This window comes from Lepisosteus oculatus, chromosome 28 (assembly GCF_040954835.1).
Source record: "Lepisosteus oculatus isolate fLepOcu1 chromosome 28, fLepOcu1.hap2, whole genome shotgun sequence".
Taxonomy (NCBI): domain Eukaryota; kingdom Metazoa; phylum Chordata; class Actinopteri; order Semionotiformes; family Lepisosteidae; genus Lepisosteus; species Lepisosteus oculatus.
The window spans coordinates 8855540-8876681 of record NC_090723.1 but is presented as its reverse complement, the minus strand read 5'-3'; the positions used below and the strand labels follow the sequence as shown (position 1 = coordinate 8876681).

Sequence of the window (21142 nt, the reverse complement as noted above, 5' to 3'; positions counted from 1 at the left end):
GGTTATCAGAAAAAAAGTTATGTTTGGAACGAGAGTCCCCGGTCCTTGGGAAAACAGAACAGCCTGCAGCACACAGAGAAGACTCTGTGAGCTTGTAAAGAGATCGTGCCCATCGGCATGTTTCTGTGTTCAGTCTTGTCCACTGGGTGGGAAGCAGCTCTGGAGCCATGTCTGTTCCTGCCACAGCGCACCACCGAGTCTCTGCACGGCGTTCTCAATAAAAACAGCCCTGCGGGGACTGGCTAAGCGATCACTGTTGCTCTGTTCTATGGCACGGTCTTCCCCAGCGGCGACACCCTTGACAATAAACCTAAGGCCCGGTGACTCCTGCCTTTCTTCCTTTTACGATGTTTGGAAAGTAGGATACCCTCTGCGCTCTCTTGACACCGCCTGCAAAACAAAACGGCTGAACTGAATTTCCGAACGGAAGACCGGATTCCGGACCGGAGGCGAGTTCCAGTTTGCGGCGCCGAGTGGAGGCCCAGACTGCTGTAGTTCTTAGAAGAGGGCTGCTCAGGGAACTCAGATGTCCCATCTTGTCCTATGATATAGCCAGCAGCCTTATCACTCTGCAACTCACAGCTGGCAGCCCACTGAAGCTCAGCAGGTGTGAGCCCGGTCAGTACCGGGATGGGAGACTCCTGGGAAAAACTAAGGTTGCTGCTGGAAGAGGTGTTAGTGGGGCCAACAGGGGGCGCTCACCCTGCGGTCCATGTGGATCCTAATGCCCCAGTATAATGACGGGGATACTATACTGTAAAAAGGCGCTGTCCTTTGGATGAGATGTAAAACCGAGGTCCTGACTCTCCGTGGTCATTAAAATTCCCAGGGCGTTTCTCGAAAAGAGTAGGGGTGTAACCCCGGCGTCCTGGCCAAATTTCCCATTGGCCCCTACCAATCATGGCCTCCTAATAATCCCCATCTATGGCTGGCTTCATTACTCTGCTCTCCTCCCCACTGAGAGCTGATGTGTGGTGAGCATTCTGGCGCAGTATGGCCAAGTGGGGCTGCACATTGGTCGTGGTGGTAGAGGGGATCCCCATTACCTGTAAATCACTTTGAGTGGAGTGTCCAGAAAAGTGCTATTAATAAGCAATCATTATGATTATTTTTAGCACCCTGACGCCTCAGGCTTAATTGCTTAGTAAACAGTGGCTCTGATGCAAAGCTCTCCTTCGTGGGAAAGGAAGCCTGCTCTGTTGGCAGAGTGGTGCAAAGTTGCACAGCAGCCCCAGCCAGCACTGGAGGGGGGAGGGAACAATGGGGACAGGAGAACAATGACAGGAGAGGCTGGCGCAGGGTGTCTCTGCGACGGGTCTCACCCTTTCACAGCACGCGGGCGGGGTGACGAGCTCACAGCTCCTCCAGAACATTCAGATCCGCCTCCATTCCTGCAGCCCGGGCTCTCTGGGCGTTTTCATCCTGGTGGAGCCCTGAACGGCTGCACTGGATCAGGAACCAGCCGCCACCAGCAGGGTCTTCACAGCCAGGGGGACGCCCATAGGAAATGGAACAGGCTCTGCTGTGCACAGGACCCTTGAACAGATGCCAGTTCAACGTGCACCTAAAGGCTCTGCTGACAGGCACCCAGACCTGCTGAGCCCCATCATGGTGTCTGGAGTGGCAGCTGGTTGGACAGGCAGTGTCCTCATATTTCCCCGTGGGCTTCTCTCACCACATTCCTGGCCGCGCCCTGGCCATTGTCACTCTGTGCTCGGGGCCGAATCCAGACACGCCCTCCTCCTCGCCGCTCCCTGCCTCCAAGCCCTGTCTTTCTCTCTCTCTCTCTTTTGCGCCGTCTCTGATTTCTCTCTTAGTGCTCAGGGCGGGACTTCCCTTCTTTTTAACCCCTCCGTCACCATCCTTCTGTACCCGTGATTGGCTGGAGTCTCGTGGCCCTGCCCACCGACAGACAGTCTCTGGTTTTTCTTTTGGAAGGACTTTAATATAGAACACCCCATCCATTTGTTTTTTTAAACAACCGCTTCTTCCAATTCAGGGTCTTGGAAGCTGGAGCCTGTCCGGGAAAGCAACGGTCACAAGGCAGGATTCACCCTGGATGGGATGGCAGCCCACTGCAGGGCAGAAACACAGACAAACGCAGACGTGCACACACTCTCACCTGGGCCAGTTTTCCCAGACGCCCATTATCCTAGAGGAAACCCATGTGAACATGAGGAGACCATGCAAACTCCCCACAGACAGCACCCCAGGAGCTGAACCCAGTGCCCCAGTGCTGCCAGGCAGCAAATGCTAACCACCATGCCTTGTAGAAAAATCTCAAACTCCAATTTCCTCTTCCAGAACTAGAAGCTGTGTTGGCCTCTCTTATAGGTCAGTAAGCTACAGATATTCAGCTGTTATCTTCTAATTACATTTACTGACGACTAGGAGCAGCTGAGTGTTGTTTGCAAAAGGATGATTAGGGCACAGGTATGAAGACAGAGATGTGCAAACAGCCTCTGTGTCTTAACTGTAGAAAAAAATATTTAGCTACAGTATGTAGTAAAGATCAAATTCCCTCTTAAACATCACACCTGTCAATATCCAGACCAGTATTAAACACTACTTCTTGGTAATTAATACATAGCAAGGGACGAAGCAGTCTCTCACTCCTCCCCCTGTGTGCTGTGGGGGTGCTGGGGTGTCACTGAGGTGGGTCTGCAGTTTGCTTGCTGAATGAAGTTGGTCCCCTCCTGCACATGATCCTTTGGGATGGAAAGTGCTGTAGGACTGCAAAAGGATGTTGTTATTATAAATATCCATCCATTTTCTTCAATTAATTTCAGTGTCGCAGGGGAGCCCCAGCCTATCCCGGCAATTATTATTAATAATGTTAATATTAATCATTAATAAATGCATACGCATGAAAGCGCTGTACAAATATTCTATCTCTGCAGCCCCATGTGAGCCAGACAGTGTGCTGGTTTTTAATTCCACCAGGGCTCTTAATTGCTTAGTGAAACCAATTAATCAATTATAGAATTCTAAGGATATCCTGGCCCGCTCACACCCTCACAGCTCCTTATCAATTGTGAATCAAATCAGTGTGGGGGGGAATCGAGGTCACACCAGGGTAATGACACAGCTCGGGCTCAAAGTGATACCATCTGGAAAAGAATGAATGCGCATTCTGAGATCCTGTCTCACCTGAGAGTAAGATTCTTATCTAAAGTGTATTCATTCAGGCGTTCCCTGGTTTCGATCCCTGGGACTGACACACTTTTTTCATTGTGGCTGAGCTCTTCTCCCGCTTGGTTTGAATGTGTGTGTGTTTCATCCACACAGAGGTGGGAGATTTGAAGGTAGTGCAGGGCAACAGCCAAAAAGCCACTTCCTACACGTTTTGGAGCTGGAAACAATGAGCAGACTTCAAATTAAACCTGATATTAGGTCTGCAATTATGTAACTGACTGCTTATGGGAAACAGAAATCACATGTATGGGGATTCCCAGCACCAGGATTAGAAAAACCCCAGTATTAACTGGTTTCCCTAATCAGTAGGGATCTGTCAAATCTGTTGGATTGTGATCTAATTTGAAGAATATTGTTGTAAAGAACAAGGGTTTGCAATGACAGACTACAGCAGTGATTGCAGGAAGGCAGGAATATGCAGGCACACACACTGGATGGTGGGTCTCTTCCACCCTTTTCCACTTCTGCAGGCAGCGCTACTGGGCGGGTTATCTTGTCCTCAGCTCGTTTGTGGTACAAAATCACAGCCAACAGGCACGGACAGCCAGTTCCAGGAAAGACCAAGATCTCTTTCTGTAGAATACGGCTCCTGTCGTCCGTGACTCACTTGGAAGACTGGAGACTGAAAAAAACTCTCCTGTTGTCATGTTGCAAAGGCAACGTTTTGAAAAGAAAGTGCAATCGGCCATTCAGTTTCCCGGTGATCTGTCCAGGGCAGAGGACAGATTAGGTTCTCAGAATTCAAGGTGTGTTCCCTGTTCAACTCCCCCCCCTCCACCCCCAACAGTGTGCAGCAGCTCTTTTCCAGTGAGGTGTGTTGGGTGGAGCACTAGCTCAGCTGTTTACACAATCTGAACCACTGCGATCAGGCACAGAGAATAACAACCTGATACAGGTGTCCTGTAGTCACTGTGGGTATGGGCATTGGACACCCTGGCAGTTACCTTTCAAATTTATTAAGCCCTTCTACTTTCCCCTATTCTACATCGTCCAGGTGTACAGTAATATACATGTTCTAGATGAAAATCGAATATCTGTAGGTAGGATCCATGATTTTCCTTTTTTCCCTCTGTGCAAGGACATGTAGGACAAGAGAGCCTAAATGTAGTAACAGACTTGAAAGCAGCCTCACTGAAGTGTGCAGACTGATCCTACACATGAAAAGTGTCGTGGCAGAGAGTGCCCTGTTCCTGTCCTTCGGCCATGCTGTAGAACATCTGCCCTGTTTCGGTATTCATTTCTTTCAGGCGGCCACCAAAATTGGACATGCCTTTGGTCACCACCATACAACAAAAGGCAACAAGATTTCCATGGTTCTCTAACTCACTTATTTTACAAATGGAATTTTTTTTCCCCCCTCCACAAGGTGTTATGACAGAGGGCAAAACTGGCATAAGCTGTGCCCCTCCCACCTTATCCACCCCACCCAGTTCCAGGTTTTGTTGTACATTTGCAGAGCTCCCAGAGTCTGTGGCTCTCCTTTGCCTTTGTCATTTTCTCTGAGCAAATGACTAATGTCTTTCTCGCAGCTCAGAGCAGTTACAGCACACCCTAGACCGGCAACGTTTTGCAGTTCGTTTCAGAAGTATTACGCTATGATCCTTGGGACAAGTCTCACTCATTCTCAAGTCTCAGTGCCACAGCAAAGTCAGGCATAGATATCAGAACAGAGAAAGTTTACAAGCGAGAGGAGGGCCCTACAGCTTAGCTGAATAGGGGTCTAAGTAGCTAGTAGCCAAGGTGATGGCTTTTGCAACATGCCTGGGTAGCTTGTCACATGCGTCAGAAGGCCTCCAGTCGAAACTGTCAGCACCTTCAGGTTCCTCGGCCTCCAGATCACTGAGAGGCTGAGCTGGTCAGAGAATACAGCAGCCATCCTCGCTAAAGCCCACCAGCGCCTTCACTTCCTGTTAAGGAAGAGGGGGATGAGCAAGACAACACTCACCCATCTTTACCGTAGTACGATTGAGAGTGTCCCGACCGCTGGTATTGCGGTGTGGTATGGTGGAGCCACAGTACAGGACGGAAAAGCCAGACAGAGGGTTGTGAGGTCCGCGCAGAAAATCACGAGGACCAAGCTACCCTCCATCGACCGGATATATCTCGACCGCTGCCACAACCGGGCTCGAGCTATACTTCGGGACCCGATGCACCCTGGCCATGATCTGCTTTCACCCCTGGGTTCTGGCAGGAGGTATCGCAGTATCAGAACACTGACCGATAGATTCAAAAACAGTTTCTTCCCCCAAGCAGCCCGCATCATAAACAGCTCAAATTAGCACCTGCACATATGAGCACGTGCACTTTAGGGTACTGCACTGTTGGCACTATGTCCTGTCCCGGCTGTATGCTAACATCATTTGTCTAAATTGATTGTCCATGCCTGCTTGTCGTTTGTGCCTATTTTGTTTTCTCTAATGTTACTGGGTACAGCTGAACAAGTAAGCATTCCAGTCCACTTGCTGTACGTGGCACATAAAGAAATCCTGAATCTCGAGGAAGTGTCACACTAACATTCCAAAGCAAGTCACTAAAAAAAGCCGTATTTGTCAGTGCCAGTACACGGCCACAATCGTGAGGCGCTTTGGTTAGAAGAGTCAGCCAAATTCATTATTAAAACCCCTTTTTTTTTTTCTTTTTTCTCACTCCGGTTAATTTTTTTTTTCCCGTTTGCTTAATGGCATCCTCGCCAGTCGCCGGCCCCTTCGCCGGCTTTCCAGGTGGCGACGGTAACGATAGCAAGCAAAGCTGCCATCACCTGACACTGCCGGCTCCCCTTACCCAGGTTAATATTTAACAGCCGTTCGCTTGGATACAGGGCAGAGCCCAGGAAAACAAAAGCCTGCCCTCGCTGCCCGCTCAGCACACAGCTGGCTCGGGAAGGCACTGGAGGATGTGATAACCACAAGCAGTTGGCACCCTGCTGGGCCATGTGCTTTGAAGACTTATCTTTGACAAATACCTCAAGTTTAGCAAACGACAATTATTACACTTAACCTGAGAACAGCCCTACTTTAGGTGTGGTGTGCCTAATAATAAGAAGGGCTGTTACATCCGTATTGAAGAATACTCAGGAACATCTGAGCCCTCCACCACATGAATGAAGGCTTTTCAAACTCCAAAGCAGGCTGACTCACTGGAAAGCACCTGCATTTCGATTTTGCTTTCATTTTTATTTCACCTTCATTTAATCTCTGCAACCCCGTGAAGCAAATGCAAACTTATAAATACAGGCAGTCTTTTTTTCCATGGATTGCATAATTCTTAACTCGAGTGAAAGCGACTCGGGTGGCCTCTGGCTCCATTTACTGGAAAACCAGGATTAGAGAACTTAATTATGAGAGAACAGTGGCTCTGGCTCCTGGCAGTATAATACTGAGCGATCTTCCCCTCCCAGATTGCACTGCACTAATATTTACTCAAGTCACAAGGGGCTGGACTTAATGTTCAACTTGGCCGAGAGAGATAGTGAGTTAGGCAGAGAGAAAGAGCTTGTGTGTGTGTGTGTGTTAGCCGGGCGCGTGTGACTGACAGAGAGAGAGGGGAGAGTCACGCACCTGCTGCCACACACCTGATTCTCCCGGGGAAATCGACACACGCTGAAAGAGAAACAAGGACACCAGCCCGGAGAGGGAGAAAAGTACAAGAAAGAGGAAAGTGCAGATCGGAGAATTAAAACAGAAAGATTTGCTCCTGGTTTTATCCTGGGGGGACTGGGAAAGGTGAACAGAGCCATGATTGGGCAGCAGCCTGCTGACAGCTGCCCTGCCCCCGTGCTGTAGCTCTCCCCCAGCTCTCCGCCTGACAGAAGACGTCCCAGGCTCCCGGAGGACAGTAGCACCTTAACTCTCTTCACATCCAGGTGAGGGCCTCGTTTCTGCCACCTATCTGGGCATCAGTGCTCTGGGCTCAAGTTCTCCCTCTGTCGCCCCTGTTGAAGCTGCTCTAGTCACACAGGTGGCGATACTGGTCCTGTCTGTCCTGGTGCCTTTTAAAGGCTGTTTTAAAGTGGGAGCATACGTTTGGAATCGACTAATAGCATGTTTACCCAGTGCTGACTTTTCCGTATCAATGCTTGCAATCCAGGCTTCTCAGTGACTTGCTGAGACAGAGCCTTTGTGTGCCTGTTTTTGTAATACCCAGCTATATGGAAGTTATAGAAACTGACAGCACTACTTTTTAATTTGATGCTCAATCCTGCACTCAGCTGCTTATGTCCGGGGAAGAATACAATTGTTTTGTCTTTCGTTTGACCCTATGGAGGGGATGCCCCAAGGCCTCACCTTCAGGCGCATCGGAATTCCCTGCTTCCCAGAAAAATTCCAAGAGGGAAAGGTTTCAGGGTCAGATTTTGTGAAGGCACCATTAACAAGCCTTTCATTTTATTCCAGCGTGTTTAGGACTAAAGTGGAATCACGCTGAGAGGCATTTATTTACATCATGCAAATGCTGAGCCGTACTTCCGTTCTTTAGTACTACTTACTGCTGAGTGATCAGAGAGCGACACACACTGCAAATGGCAGCAGATTGTGTTCCGTTTCTTAAGCCAACTGGTCTGCTGGCGTAGGCTGTGGTTGGTCACGGACTCAGCCTTTGCAATGTTAATGAAGTATCATGGCTCACGCATATCCCGATACAGTGGGCACCCTCTTCGGTTACCTCTTGCACAGGACAGCAGGTGGACAGGGCTCTGTTCGCTGAGGCTGGTAAAAGTGTCGCAAGGCAGAGGATGACATGGAATATGTGATGCAATTGGGAAATGGTAGCAAGGCAAAGGAAATGCATGGTAAAAGGAAAACCACAGCAATCCTCCGAACTACAGGACTGCCGTGCAGAGCAGTGCCAAACGGATCAGGGAGTAAGACTTCAGGACACCCGCGTCCTTCAGTTTTTATTTTAGCTGGGCTCCAAATTGCTTCATTGAATTTACTTAGACATTTTCCAATGTCTTTTTTTGAGTTTGTGGTAAAAATCCCTTGATCAGGGATTCTCACAAGGGTAATTAAAAAGCTTCAATGCAGCCAGCAGTTACTTCATGTCGTTATACCGCCCAGAGTTCACACCAGGGAAGAGTCTTTCCATGGCGAGATGGGTGAGCCTTTAAGGGGCAAATCGTTGAGAGAACTGGGTGAGAGGTCGTGACACTGTGACCTCCCATCCTGCAGGCTCTGCCGTCTGCGAGCGAAGAGGGGGTCGGGTGGGGACATGTTCACCATTTACATTTATATTTGATTTCTAATCGAAACCACCAGAATGTAACGTCTTCATGATTACCTGGAGGGAGGAGGGGTGCGTCCATCGGGCACACACCTCAGGATCTCTCTGCTTGAAGAAGCAGGTGACCAATATAACAGCTTTAATATGTAACCAGGGCTGTGGGTGAGCCTGCCCTGTGGATGAATAACTGAAATCATCTAGCTTTGTGCCACTTTGGACCTGATGTAACCATTAATGTGCAAGCGTCCTTTCCAACACGGATAATAAAACCAGACAAGAGCTGCAGGGCTGAGAGTTCACAGGCATTGAAACGTCAGCAGCTCCTGTAAATCAAAGCACAAAACGCACACTTCCTCCTTGGAAGAAATTAGCAGAGGTCAGGTACCGAGCTGAGCAGTGAGGTTTGGGACACAGGGCAGCCGAAGGAGAATTGTGTAGTAAGAATGAGGATTAGCGATAAAGCAGTGGGTCAGCTGCAGGTTTTAATTACTTGCAGCTTGGTGGTTGGTCATTGACAGACTACAGAGGAAGGCTCCCACAGTCTCTTACCAGGAAACAGAGCTTCTCAGCAATGACTCAGACTCCCTGCCGAGGCAGATGACAGCTTGGCATCGAATTCACTGGCCGTACAGGAACTGAGACCTCTGCTTGCGTGCACTGCTCAGCCCGAGCTCCCGAAACACGACGAGACTGGTGACCCGCTCTGTCTCTGTCTAGTGACGGATATCTGAATCCATCATGTACTGGCATTGATTTAAAGATCTTCTTCTTCTTTTTCACAGCCTTAGTCCCAGACTGTCCTGGGGTCAGCTGCTTTGGTTGCTCTTCTCCACTTGTCTCTGTCGAGCACATCTTCCTCACTCACTTCACATACCTCCATATCTTTTCTCACACAATCTATCCATCTCTTTCTAGGCCTGCCTCTTCCCCTGTTACCTTCCACCTCAAATTCCATTACCCTCTTTGTTACTTCCTCAACGTCCCTCCTCATGATATGTCCATACCACCGTAACCTCGCCTCTCGCATCTTCTCAACCACATCCACCACCCTACATCGTCTACGGATTTCTTCATTTCTGAATTGATTTAAGGATGAATAGCAAAAATTGAGACAATTAAGACTACAATAAAATAATAAGAATATAATAAAAGGATTTGTTAACAGTCATAAATATAATATCCTTACACTTATATAGCGCTTTTCTGGATACTCCACTCAAAGCACTTTACAGGTCATGGGGATCCCCTCCACCACCACCAGTGTGCAGCCCCACCTGGATGATGCAACAGTAGCCATAGTGCACCAGTACACTCCCCACACACCAGCTCTCAGTAGGGAGGAGAACAGAGTGATGAAGCCAGTTCAGAGAGGGGGATTATTAGGAGGTCATGACTGGTAAAGGCCAGGGGGGAATTTGCCAAGCACACCAGGATTATCACCCCTAATTAAATAACCACTGAGAGTCTCATCCAAAGGACGGCACCTTTTTTTTACCCAATCTAACCATAGACTCAAACTATAAGGCTAGGTACACAAAACATGGCCCAAACACTTTGGCTAAAAAACCCCCCGCTGATCCTTACTATGTTGGACAAAATCCACGTTCTTTTCCAAAGTTCGCGTTCTTGAGCACCATGTCTGCGAGAGATTTCGTATTTTCATTGGTGAATCACAATTTGTTGCTAGCTGGGACCTGTGAAAGACTGCAAGTTACAGGGAAGGCAAGGTAACATTCAGAACTAGGAGGCCATTTTGCAATCCAGGAGGAGGATTCACGTCTCGACAGAGAGGAGGAATTCCAGTATCTTCTCTTTATCAGGGGAAGGACAGACCGATGGGCACAAGTTGGGGAACACATGATATATCGTTATCCCAAAACTATTACAGATTCACTCTACAGTTTGCATAGAAGGCCAACAAGACAGTGGAAGATACTGCTAACATGAGCCTTCACTACATTTCGCAATATCTGGAATTCCCAGACGCGTACGCAAAAATTGTTTTTGCAATTTTCAGGTCTGCATTCAATTCTCACATTCTGGAATTCCTTTACCATAAATTGTTACGGTATAATGTTCCGCCTTCCATCCACCACAGCAAACACAGCCTCTGCCCTTCCTTCTCCTCACGGCTAACAGGGAAGAACAGGACCTGTGCTTCAGGTCAAGGAGAAAAGGCGCCACCTTGTGGCGACAACCTGACCCTTGAACTTTGCCCTTGACGCGTCTGTAGGCAAGACTCCTGTTGTGGCAGGCCGTTATCAAACCAGGGAAAAATGACTAGGTAGCATATTTTTTAACATTTCAGTGTTTGTACTCTAACCACAACAGAGGAAGAATGAATAACTAGCATGATTAAGGAGTCTCCTGAATGTGTACGGGTTGTTAAGAAAATAAGAACAGTTATGAACAAGAGAAGGCCATTCAGTCAGCTTAGCCCATTTGGTAATCAGTAGTTATTCATTCTTCCTGTGTTGTGGTTAGAGCAAAAACACTGAAATGTTAAAAAAATTTCAAGTGGCATACCATAGAAATGGTCGGCTTCATCAATATGGCTGGGCAGCTTGTTCCAAAGTCCCACAACACACTGGAGAAAATAGTGCCTCCTGTTCTCCTTTTTAAATGCACTTCCACGTAGTTTCCACCTGTGTGTTTGTGTTTCTCTGTTCGATCCTGGTGTCCTGGGGGTTTCCTGAGTGGAGCCAGCAGTGTGCTGTAGTGCGAGGACGAGTGCCACAGTCATGACGTGGCAGTGCCTCCAGAGAAGAAAAGATTTGTAAAGCTTTACGAAAAATGTGGCCACACGAAGCAGTCATGATGTAAAAGATGCAACACTTTGTTTCTCAACCTTTCGACGGGCACTCAGACTGCAAGTGGACCCACAGCACGAACGCGATTCAATCTGTAGTGTGACAGAAGGTTCCGGCAGCGATCAGCGCTGGGCTGTGGTCTGGGAGTCGAGGAACATGCTGTAATGGGAGCTGGTCTGGGCTCCTGTGAAGCGTAGTTCAGGACCCTATGCAGACGGTATAATCCGGAAGTGGAGAAGGACAACAGGGAGGAGACGTAGAGGAATCAGGACTGGGTTGACAGATGGGGGGGGGGGGGGGGGGCGTCACGGCGGTGATCCGGTGCTCGGGGGGGTGAGGCAGGCAAACAAGTCCAAAGAGTCCAAGGGGGAAGTCTGGGGCACAGTCCAGGGTCCATGTGCCGGGAGAACCATCCAAGACAGACAGAGTTCAAATCCGGAACGGGATCCAGAACAGGAACAAGGAGTTAAAACAGGGTAACGAGGCCAGGCGCTCCGAGCCCCGGACTCAGACGGTCAGGACGCCGTCCTGAAGCCTCTCCTAGAGTCTTTCCGGGCGTCCATCTTCCAATGCTGAGCCAGGAATAGCAGGAGCGCCAGGCCTAAATAATAACGGGGGCAGGCGCACGTAATAAACTAAAATACAAAAGGGTCGGAGCGCCCTTAAGAGGAGGGATGACGATCGCGACACGTGCATTTAAAACACCATTGAGGACTTGAGAGCTGAAAAAGCACTGTCTGCAGATGCAGCTCAGTCGAGTGGTCCTGGTCTATTTCTGTGTTTTGTTGTGTAGTGCTGAAGACCGAGTCATGGCTGTGTTTTTAACCCTCGTCCAAGGAAAGCAGTACGCTAAGATCTAAATTCTAAAAGCAGAGGGGATAAAAAAAATCCATTCTGATTCTGATGCTGATGGTACAGAGGAACCACCCCCATGCTGCTTCACCGCATTGCCAACATGACTCTGAGGACCCGGCCTGTTCCTGGCCGGGCGCGAAGTGGTCATCAAGGTTGTCGAGTGACACGAAATGCCACCGATCGCGTGGGGTCCAGAGCACGCCGATATCAGCCTCTGTAACATTCAAATGGTATGCAAAAGACCGGGCAGGAAAAAAAAAATCACTGGGACGAGGAAGTCAGCTGAGCTGTGCGGGCTTTTCTTTGGAGAGGGAACAGTGAGGGCTTGTCGGTCCTTTCAGTTGAATCCCGCTGCTGCAGGCTGGCCGATTAGACTGCGGAAAACTGATAAGCCGTGGCGCTTTCACACGCATTCAAATTTGCTCCAGACCAGCAACCGCAGAGGCCGATAACCAAAACGTAATGGGCCACTTGCACCAGCAGCGGGATGGCAAACTTGAACAACAGCTGGGCGGCGCATATTTAGACTCCAGCAGGCCTTTTCAATCTGTTCCATTGCAGAGGTGTCTTAGTGAAGTGCTAATGCAGCCAGCAGCTCCATCACTCCGCAACTCACGGCTGGCAGCCCACTGGAGCTCAGCAGGTGTGAGCCTGGTCAGTACCTGGATGGGAGACCTCCTGGGAGAAACTAAGGCTGCTGCTAGAAGAGGTGTTAGTGGGGCCAGCAGGGGGCGCTCACCCTGTGGTCTGTGTGGGTCCTAATGCCCCAGTATAGCGACGGGGACACTAGACTGTAAAAAGGTACTGTCGTTCAGATGAGAAGTTAAGCAGAGGTCCTGTCTCTCTGTGGTCATTAAAAATCCCAGGGCTTTTCTCTAAAAGAGTAGGGGTGTAACCCCGGTGTCCTGGCCAAATTTCCCATTGGCCCTTACCAATCATGGCCTCCTAATAACCCCCATTCCTGAACTGGCTTCATCACTCTGCTCTCCTCCCCACTTTTGTGTGGGTCCTAATGCCCTGGTATAGCGACGGGCAACGATATACTGTAAAAAAGGCACCATCCTTCGGATGAGACGTAAAACTGAGATTCTGACTCTCTGTGGTCATTAAAAAATTCCAGGGTGTCTCTTGAAAAGAGTAGGGGTGTTACCGTGGCATCTTGGCCTAATTTCCCCCTGGCCTTTACCCATCATGGCCTCCTAATTAACCCCATCTCTGAACTGGCTTCATCACTCTGCTCTGAGAGCTGCTGTGTGGGGAGCGGACTGGCGCATCATCCAGGTGGAGCTACCATTACCTGTGAATCACTTTGAGTGGAGTGTCCAGAAAAGAGCAGGAATTATTATTATCATTAATTAGCAACAAATAATAAGATCAACTAAATAGCTAGGATGTCCAAGTAGGGATCTGCATCAGCACGCAAAGGAAGAGGTGGAGGCTTCTTTCATGCTGAAAGGTAAAGCAAAAAAACACTGTTTCAGCTGTGGAAACTTTACCTCTTCCTATTTAGGATGCCAGATTTGTTTCTGAAAAAATGACTGTATTTTTAATCCTTTATTTAATCAGGCAAATCAGTTGGTCGCTGATCATTCTCAGGTCATTTAAAATAAGGAACTGAAAACCACAGTCTACAGCAAGGCATTATACATGCATTATACTTGCTGGCGCACCTGGGTCAGCACTGCAACAGCTGTGACCCACCCAGGATGTGAACCTGCAACCCTCTTATCAAGAGTCTAAAGCACCTATCCATTACTGAACAAAGCTGCCGGATGAGTAATAATAATAATAATAATAATAATAATAATAATAATAATAATAATAATAATAATGATTAAAATACTATTTTGCCACCTGTGGTGATTGCATTGTTGCATCTTTCAGTGTTTTATCCGCATTTTGTATCCAGCCCAGGTCTGTCCATCTCTGGTCATGGCAGACCCCCAACACAGCTGGTGGAAGCTGACCTTCCTGCGCAAGAAGAAGTCGGAGTCCAAGGTCCTGTACGAGATTCCTGCCGAGTTCGGCAACAACCACGGCAACAAGGACGCTGGACACGCCCCTCCTGGTGGGGGCGGGGCCTTGGGCGGGCCAGGGGGCGTGGCCGAGGACAGCCAGCTCAACGCCCGCCTGGAGAAGATCGTGGACAAGAACGCCACCAGGGGGCGCCACGTGAAGGTCTCGCACTCCGGCCGCTTCAAGGAGAAGAAGAAGATCCGCGCCACGCTGGCGGAGAACCCCAACCTGTTCCCGGAGCACACGCACAGCGACGAGAACCACAAGGCCGAAAAATAGGGGGTGCAGGTGACGAGATCCTGGACTGGCATGGTCCAGGGTCTGGACACACAGTGCGCCTCCACAGGACACGGGCCGCAGCCCTTAATCGGTCCCGTACTGTATATGACACGTTCGGCCTTGGTTATCGATGAGTGGACTCGTGGGGAAGGACACAGACTACACCTGCTCCTGGCTGGCCTGTCCCCTGACCCCCTCCCAAACAGCATTTCCTGTTTCCTGCTTCTGGGTGATTTGCTCCAACACTGTTCTACTGCTGCATGGGGCAGGAAAGGCTTCCTGTGGCCCATTGTTGAGGCCCAGCTGGAAGGCACACTACAGGTACAGAAATGTACCCCTCAATCCCATCCTAGTTCAACTGCAATCGCTTGAGTCCCAGGATTCCCCTGGCCTTGCAGATGGCCTCCTCCTGCTGCTCAGTCTGATGTCCACTTCAGTCGAGATGCTGGAAGGCCAAGACCCTCAGTGTTGAGCTTACTGAATGAAACTACACAGCTCAGCTGGAGTAGACAGCTTCATAATGGAAGGGGAACTGCAACGCTATTTTCATATTTCGGGGTTAGAAAGAATCAGCATTGACGAGCGCATTTCAAACCACAATGAAAGTTAAAAGTACACAGAAACTTTCAAAACCTCCAATTTACATCACAAAATAGACTACATTTCCAGCTATGCACAGCGCGATATTCTGCGATTCAGAACAAAGCAACAAAATTTCTGGTGACATGATTCAACCCTATTACACTTTAAACAAGCAGGCTTGTTAATACATCTCTTTTAATCCAACAGAAATATTGCTCTCGCCTTTGAGATTGTTTTGCAGACAAACACTACTTAGTTGTTAACTCTGCATGCAGATCACATTGGAACATTTATACAGTGAAACGTCCGCTGCGCAACCTGTACTACTTCTCTTGTACATCACAGTACATTAGTCATTCGACTAGCGAGCAGGAAGGGCCCCATCACATCGCAAATTCTTGTGAACTTTGATCTCGCCCTTGATGAGACCAGAGGTTTGTGACAACACGGAGACTATACAGTACTTTCACAAAGTTCACGATTTTGTGCTTCGTTCGAAATTCAGAATTTATGTTCTATAATCTCAATGAATTTACTTTGTGACCTAGATATAATAACCAGTCTAGGAACCTAGGACTGCAGCTCCCCTTTAACACTGTTGGTTTGCTTAAGAGCAGAGAAGGAAAGAGGAATGAGGAGTAAAATCTCAGACTTCTCTTTGGTTAGGTGTGCGCCGAGCTGAAAAATGAACCTTCATCTTTGAAAAGGAGAGGGAGAAGAAAGAAACCTCCCAAAAATCATATTCAATCATATTAAAAATTAAATCAACATAAAAGGTGCCAGTCAATTTGGGCCACTTGCTGAATTTGCTAATATTGTACCGTACAGTTCAAGGTGCTGCCAAGCAAAAATAAGGTTTACAAGAGGTAACCCTGTGCTCCTGATTCCACCCTCTGGATTTGATTGGCTCCCTGCACACTGGGGGCACCTGCCCACTAAATACCTGTAGGTCTGATTCCCTGCTCTCATTCCCAGCTGTGGGAATGTGAGCACAGAAATAAATTTACTCTCACCTGAGGCCTGTGTCTGGAGAGAGAGATCGCTGTTGTTTGGCTCTGACAAGTCACCAAACGTTCAACCTGTGTGGAATTCCTGTTCACAGAACTCATGACAGTGGATTCAAATCACGATTTCACAATGAGAGAGTGAGGAGACAGGGAGCAGAGCTCTCACACACTGGCACTCCCTGAACAAAGACAAGCACCCTACCAAAGCCAGCACCCTAGGTGGGTTCCAACACCATAATGCAGGGAATACAAAACTAAAACACCTAATCCTAATCCCTCAGTTCCCATGTTAAATATTTAAATTGGTACATAAAGATAAGATTACATTTTAATAAACTTCAGTATACACAGAGGTTCCAAGCAGTGCAGTTGGTCAACCACCAATAACCTTTGACTGGCCTTGCTTCAGTATTTCTGTGGTGGAGTATCTGGAGTAACACCCTAAGAGAAAAAGACATTTTTATCGAGCCCCAAGAAATTAAGTTTTAAGAATTAGGACCACAATGATTAAAAGGGAATGGTATAAGCTTTTCATTTCTGAGCAAAATATACTGCGCGTCATTAGAAACACAACAAATGAGTATTTGAGCCAATACTTTTAATTCCTCCTAGTATATGTTCCCTGTGGCTTATGCTAAGGAGTAGAATGGATTTTAGAGGCAAAAAACTAAGAAAAAACAGTACTTCTCATCTCTTAAAAATACAATAGTTAAGCTTACTGATCTGGAGCTTTTTTGAGGTTAATAAAAAGCTGAAGGATTTTGGCAGTGGAACAGAAATAGCTTGGAGAGCTCGACTGCTAATCCCTCTGTCGGAGGGGAGCACAGATGAAGCACCAGGAGCCCGTGTGGCAAACCTTACCCAGATTAACTCAGAGCTGGGTTCACATCGCCCAGCTCGGAGACGTGGTGCCCCAAAGGAGATTAAAAAACAATGAATTTCTTTACATTAGCAATCTCAAAAACAAGTTTGGACAAGCTTTGCAAGCTTTCTATATTAATTGGTGGGGTTTTGTTTCACCAAGCATAACGGGACTTTCCCCAAAAGAGGTCTTGTATAATTGACACATGGCTAAGTTGTGGACAAAAGATCAGAATTAAATCACCCTTTCTCCTGGACTGGAGAGAGGGAACTGCTTCTGAACAGAGCAGATGTGAAGTCCTTTCTCACACGACTGGGTAGTTGGTTTCAACCCAAAGGTTTGTGGGCAGTGTGGAGCCAGCTACTCAGCCATGTTGTTGAAGCCGAGACCCTGGCTTCTTTTGAGAAATGGCTGGATAAGATGCTTGGATCAATTATCTGCTAATGACCAAATAGGCTACGTACGTGGCCCAAACAAACTCTTCTCATTTGAAACCTTTTCTTATCGTTCTTACAGAAAGCGTTGTAAAGTAAGCTCTCTGTAAATGCGCTGATACTGAACACAGTAATATTGTCATCATAACGTTGTAACATACAAATCTCCTTTCTTTCCCAATCCACTCAGCGGGGCCTGTGTTTCTGAGATAAATGGCTGACTGGCCACTGTCTTACTTGAGATGTTTTCAGCGAATGACTTGACATCCACCCTAAAGATTCTGCATGCTGGCGTTTTGCTCTTGTGATGGCACCAGTACAGTACGGTGGGATAAGACTGGCACAACTAAACCAAGCGGTTGGAAATTCTAATCAGAAAACTAATCACAGGGGGAGCAGTCCTGGCATTGGGATTCCAATGAAGTGCAGGCTATTGCACTTCATTGCTCCAACCAATCCTTATCGAAATGATTATCTGCAGCACCTGCATTAATTAGGCAATTAAGGCTCAATGTATCACTTAATGTATTGGAACGTTTCAAGTATTGAAAGGGCATGGACTCCAGGAGCTAAGGTTTACCACCCTTGCTCTAGTACTTCTCCATATTCTGACTTAAACTTCTGTCTCCAATCATCGAAACTTGAATTATTTCCGAACAACGGGAAGCTAGCTCTGCAATGTGATTTTTTTTAGGTTATCATATTTATAGCTCGGTTTACTGTGTACGTTAGGGTTCTCAAGTTCAGTTCCTGGAAGGTCTGGTGTCGTCTGGTTTCTGTTCCACCTGAGCTCTCAGTTACATAGTTGGTGTAATTATTTAATTAGCTGCATAATCACAGGCTCTGGTGTGTTTTATAAATAAGGTCTTTTACAGCAGTTCTAAGGTACAGTTAAGAAATATCCTTCAACTATTAAGGTATTTGTTTAATTGTCTGCTCAGGCTGGAACACAAACCAGAAGACACTAGGTTCTCCAGGAACAGAGTTTGGTGTCTTTGTCTAAATAGCTTGTTTCAAAGACGGAGTCCTATTGAACACAGTTTTCACCCAGTTATTCTTACTGCAGTGACTGAAACATTCGTTAAAAAATTCTTTCTGAGTGTTTTGTCTGATGAACTGTTTTATACACTGTGCACCATGAAGTACTTTCTTTTTGTCTGAGAATTGCATGTGATAACCGATTTTGTAAAAATAAATATTTTATGTATTTTATTAATAAATAATGATTATACTGAAACCCCATTTTTCGTGAGGCCTGAATTGATTGGGAGCGAACCCTACAGCAGGGGTGACCTTCAAAATCCCTAGCCTGAAACCCCGCAGAGTGTTCAGGATTCACACCTGTCGTGAACCTCTGCAGGATACGTTCTCAACAGAGATTACTACCTGTCCGGCCTGCGTGTAGAATTAAGCGAGATCAGGTTGCAAATAACCCCATCCAGAGGTCATGCATAATAAGGCACCTGCTTGTTTACATAATCTCCGAGTCATTAAGCCTGGCTCGGGAGGAGAAATGAATGGCACGCACATATTGTTCTAGTAGACACAATAGCGCCCCATCCCATGCACCAGATACTCTCCACTGCTTCTCTCCGATAAGGCAATTACTGTACATGGGAGCGCTTGGTGTCGAATGAACCAGTTATGTAATCCCTATCTAGCCAGAGGGAGCGGATGCAGGGAGTAGATACAGAAGGTGGTGGGGAAACCTGAGGCCATCACTGGTACAGAACTGCCTTCCATCCCCGCAAGTTTCAACACACGCAGCCTCAAAATGGCGAATAATATAGTCAAGATCTAACCCATCCTGGGAACGCCTGGGATTTAGGAGTATAAAAGCCCAGACCTCTAGGTTCAAAGAAAGCATTCTATCCCACAGCCACAAGACACCTAAACTCTACCTCTTAAATCCTTCTACCCCCCACTGACACCCCTCTCTTTTGCACTGATCTGAAAATACTGCCACTGCTGAATTTTGCACACAGTGCTATCTAAATGCTGGCTAAACTTAAACCAGTTATATCCTGTTCCCATCTCCAAGAACTGCAATGTCATTTGTTGTGCCATCTTTAATGTCATCTTCTAGAGCATTTGTCATGTGAGGAAAACACGCAAGCAAGCCTTTCATTGTACTCAAGTCCATACAGTATGACAATAAGCTTGAACTTCAGATAGCGGCCACTCCAAAAAGGACCGTGCATTTGCCTTCACATGACTAAGTCTTTGGCTGCAGCAGCCAACATATGTGACAGTGTGTGCAATGGAATGGGGCGTTTCTTCTGAATTCCACCTAAAGGCTGATAATTCCAGTATTACACTCTAGCTAGACTCTCTGTCTACTCCCAATGACTGGCAGCAACTGAGCGACCCCCCTGGAAAGGACAGGGCTCAGCTTAGGCGATCCTGCCAATACTGCATGACACAGGAACACCTCGTCAGCACACCATTTAAAAAGAATCTGGTGCACAGTGTGTGAGTGGGGGACCTGGGATCAAGGGGTGCGGTCAATATTCATAACTATCTGATCAGTTCTTTGAAGTGGCTACACAGTATTATGCTCTTAACATTATACCTACATGGACAATAGTCTGATTTCAGCAGCTGTGTCAACAGGCACAGACACAAGAACATAAACCGACTGCGGATGTGAAGAGACTGTTGAGTTCACCTTTGCTTGTTTGCTCAATAGCACATGTACTGCAGAATTTCCTTTGAGGATCCAATGCACCTGCTTTCAACAGCATAGTTGGGTATTCTACTCTAAGTACACTGCAATTAAGAGTTTATACTAAATACACATGAATAATATCTCATTTGTCATACTGTAGGTGTTCTTTAGACAGTTGAAGTGTAACAGCGACGGGTGGTGTCGTCCCACTGCCCTCTAGTGGCTATGAGAGGAAAGGTCAAGCAATACAAAAATAACAGACTATTTCAAACGTTAATTCTTCAGTCACAAACATTAAAAATACATCAATAAAATCATGGCAGATTACAATGTAAGCCCACCTGCTACAAGAGGCAAAGATCTCTGACACCTTGAAGTCTCACTGCTGGTCAATTAATCAATTACAATAATATCAGTTAGCTGGTAGGTCTTACATTTTCACATAGGTGTTAGGATGTTCTTGGACGGCTGTGTTAAGGAAGCAGTCAGGGCAGTTTGCTTTTCTTGGGAGTCTTGGAGTGAAAGGACTAGTAAGATTCTGTACCATACAGTCCCGTCTTTATGGATTTTCCGAGTTTAAATCCCTGAAGCCCCTTTGGTTAATGGTTGAGAGCGTCACAAACACGGTACTGCAAAGATCCATTTCAAAGACAAAGAATTCTTATGGCAGCATCAACAAAACAAAATAGTAAAACATCCCAAGTCATCCCACCTGACAAGAAGACACCAATCGTGCAGAAAACTTGCTGTGTTTTTCGATAACACCTTTTCACAGTGAGCTGACCCCACAGTACAGATGTTCACAGGTAAGTGCATATAGACCTGCTCTCCACTGGGCCCTAATTAGCTATTTTTCTGACCCTGCACGCCAATGCTAAGGAACACGACAATGGGACAGCGGAACGCAATTATTAAAGATGAAATATGATGTCACTCACTGATAACGATGAGTGTGGTGTTAAAACCACTGCAGTGAATTAGTCTCCTTTCGTCTCTTATTAAGTTTACGTTCGTCCATATACACAGAAGAAAAATAATTCTGTATCCCAATGCAACGTTACACTGGAAAGGTTTGACTTTTATTAGAGTAACTCCTTTACTGTTAGAGAGTTTTGTTATTACACTGAATGACCTTGGCAGTTGGGTTTGCTTGTTTGAAAGTTGGCCAAACTTTTTTTTTTAACTGACTGTCCAAGAAAACGCATTTTCTACTCAAA

At 47.0% G+C, this 21142-nt stretch overlaps 1 protein-coding gene across 1 annotated transcript; it reads left to right on the top strand.

Moving 5' to 3' along the window:
• The first annotated feature begins 6614 nt into the window (after positions 1-6614).
• prr15lb (proline rich 15 like b) lies at positions 6615-18499 on the top strand. The gene is made up of 2 exons (XM_069185719.1): positions 6615-7057; positions 13987-18499. The coding sequence occupies exon 2, from the start codon at positions 14010-14012 to the stop codon at positions 14370-14372; it is 363 nt and encodes a 120-aa protein (XP_069041820.1). The 5' UTR covers positions 6615-7057; positions 13987-14009; the 3' UTR covers positions 14373-18499.
• The last annotated feature ends 2643 nt before the right edge of the window (positions 18500-21142 follow it).

Bases quoted from the DNA above. Each gene is read 5' to 3' on its own strand.
- prr15lb (XM_069185719.1), top strand. From the start codon at position 14,010: ATGGCAGACCCCCAACACAGCTGGTGGAAGCTGACCTTCCTGCGCAAG.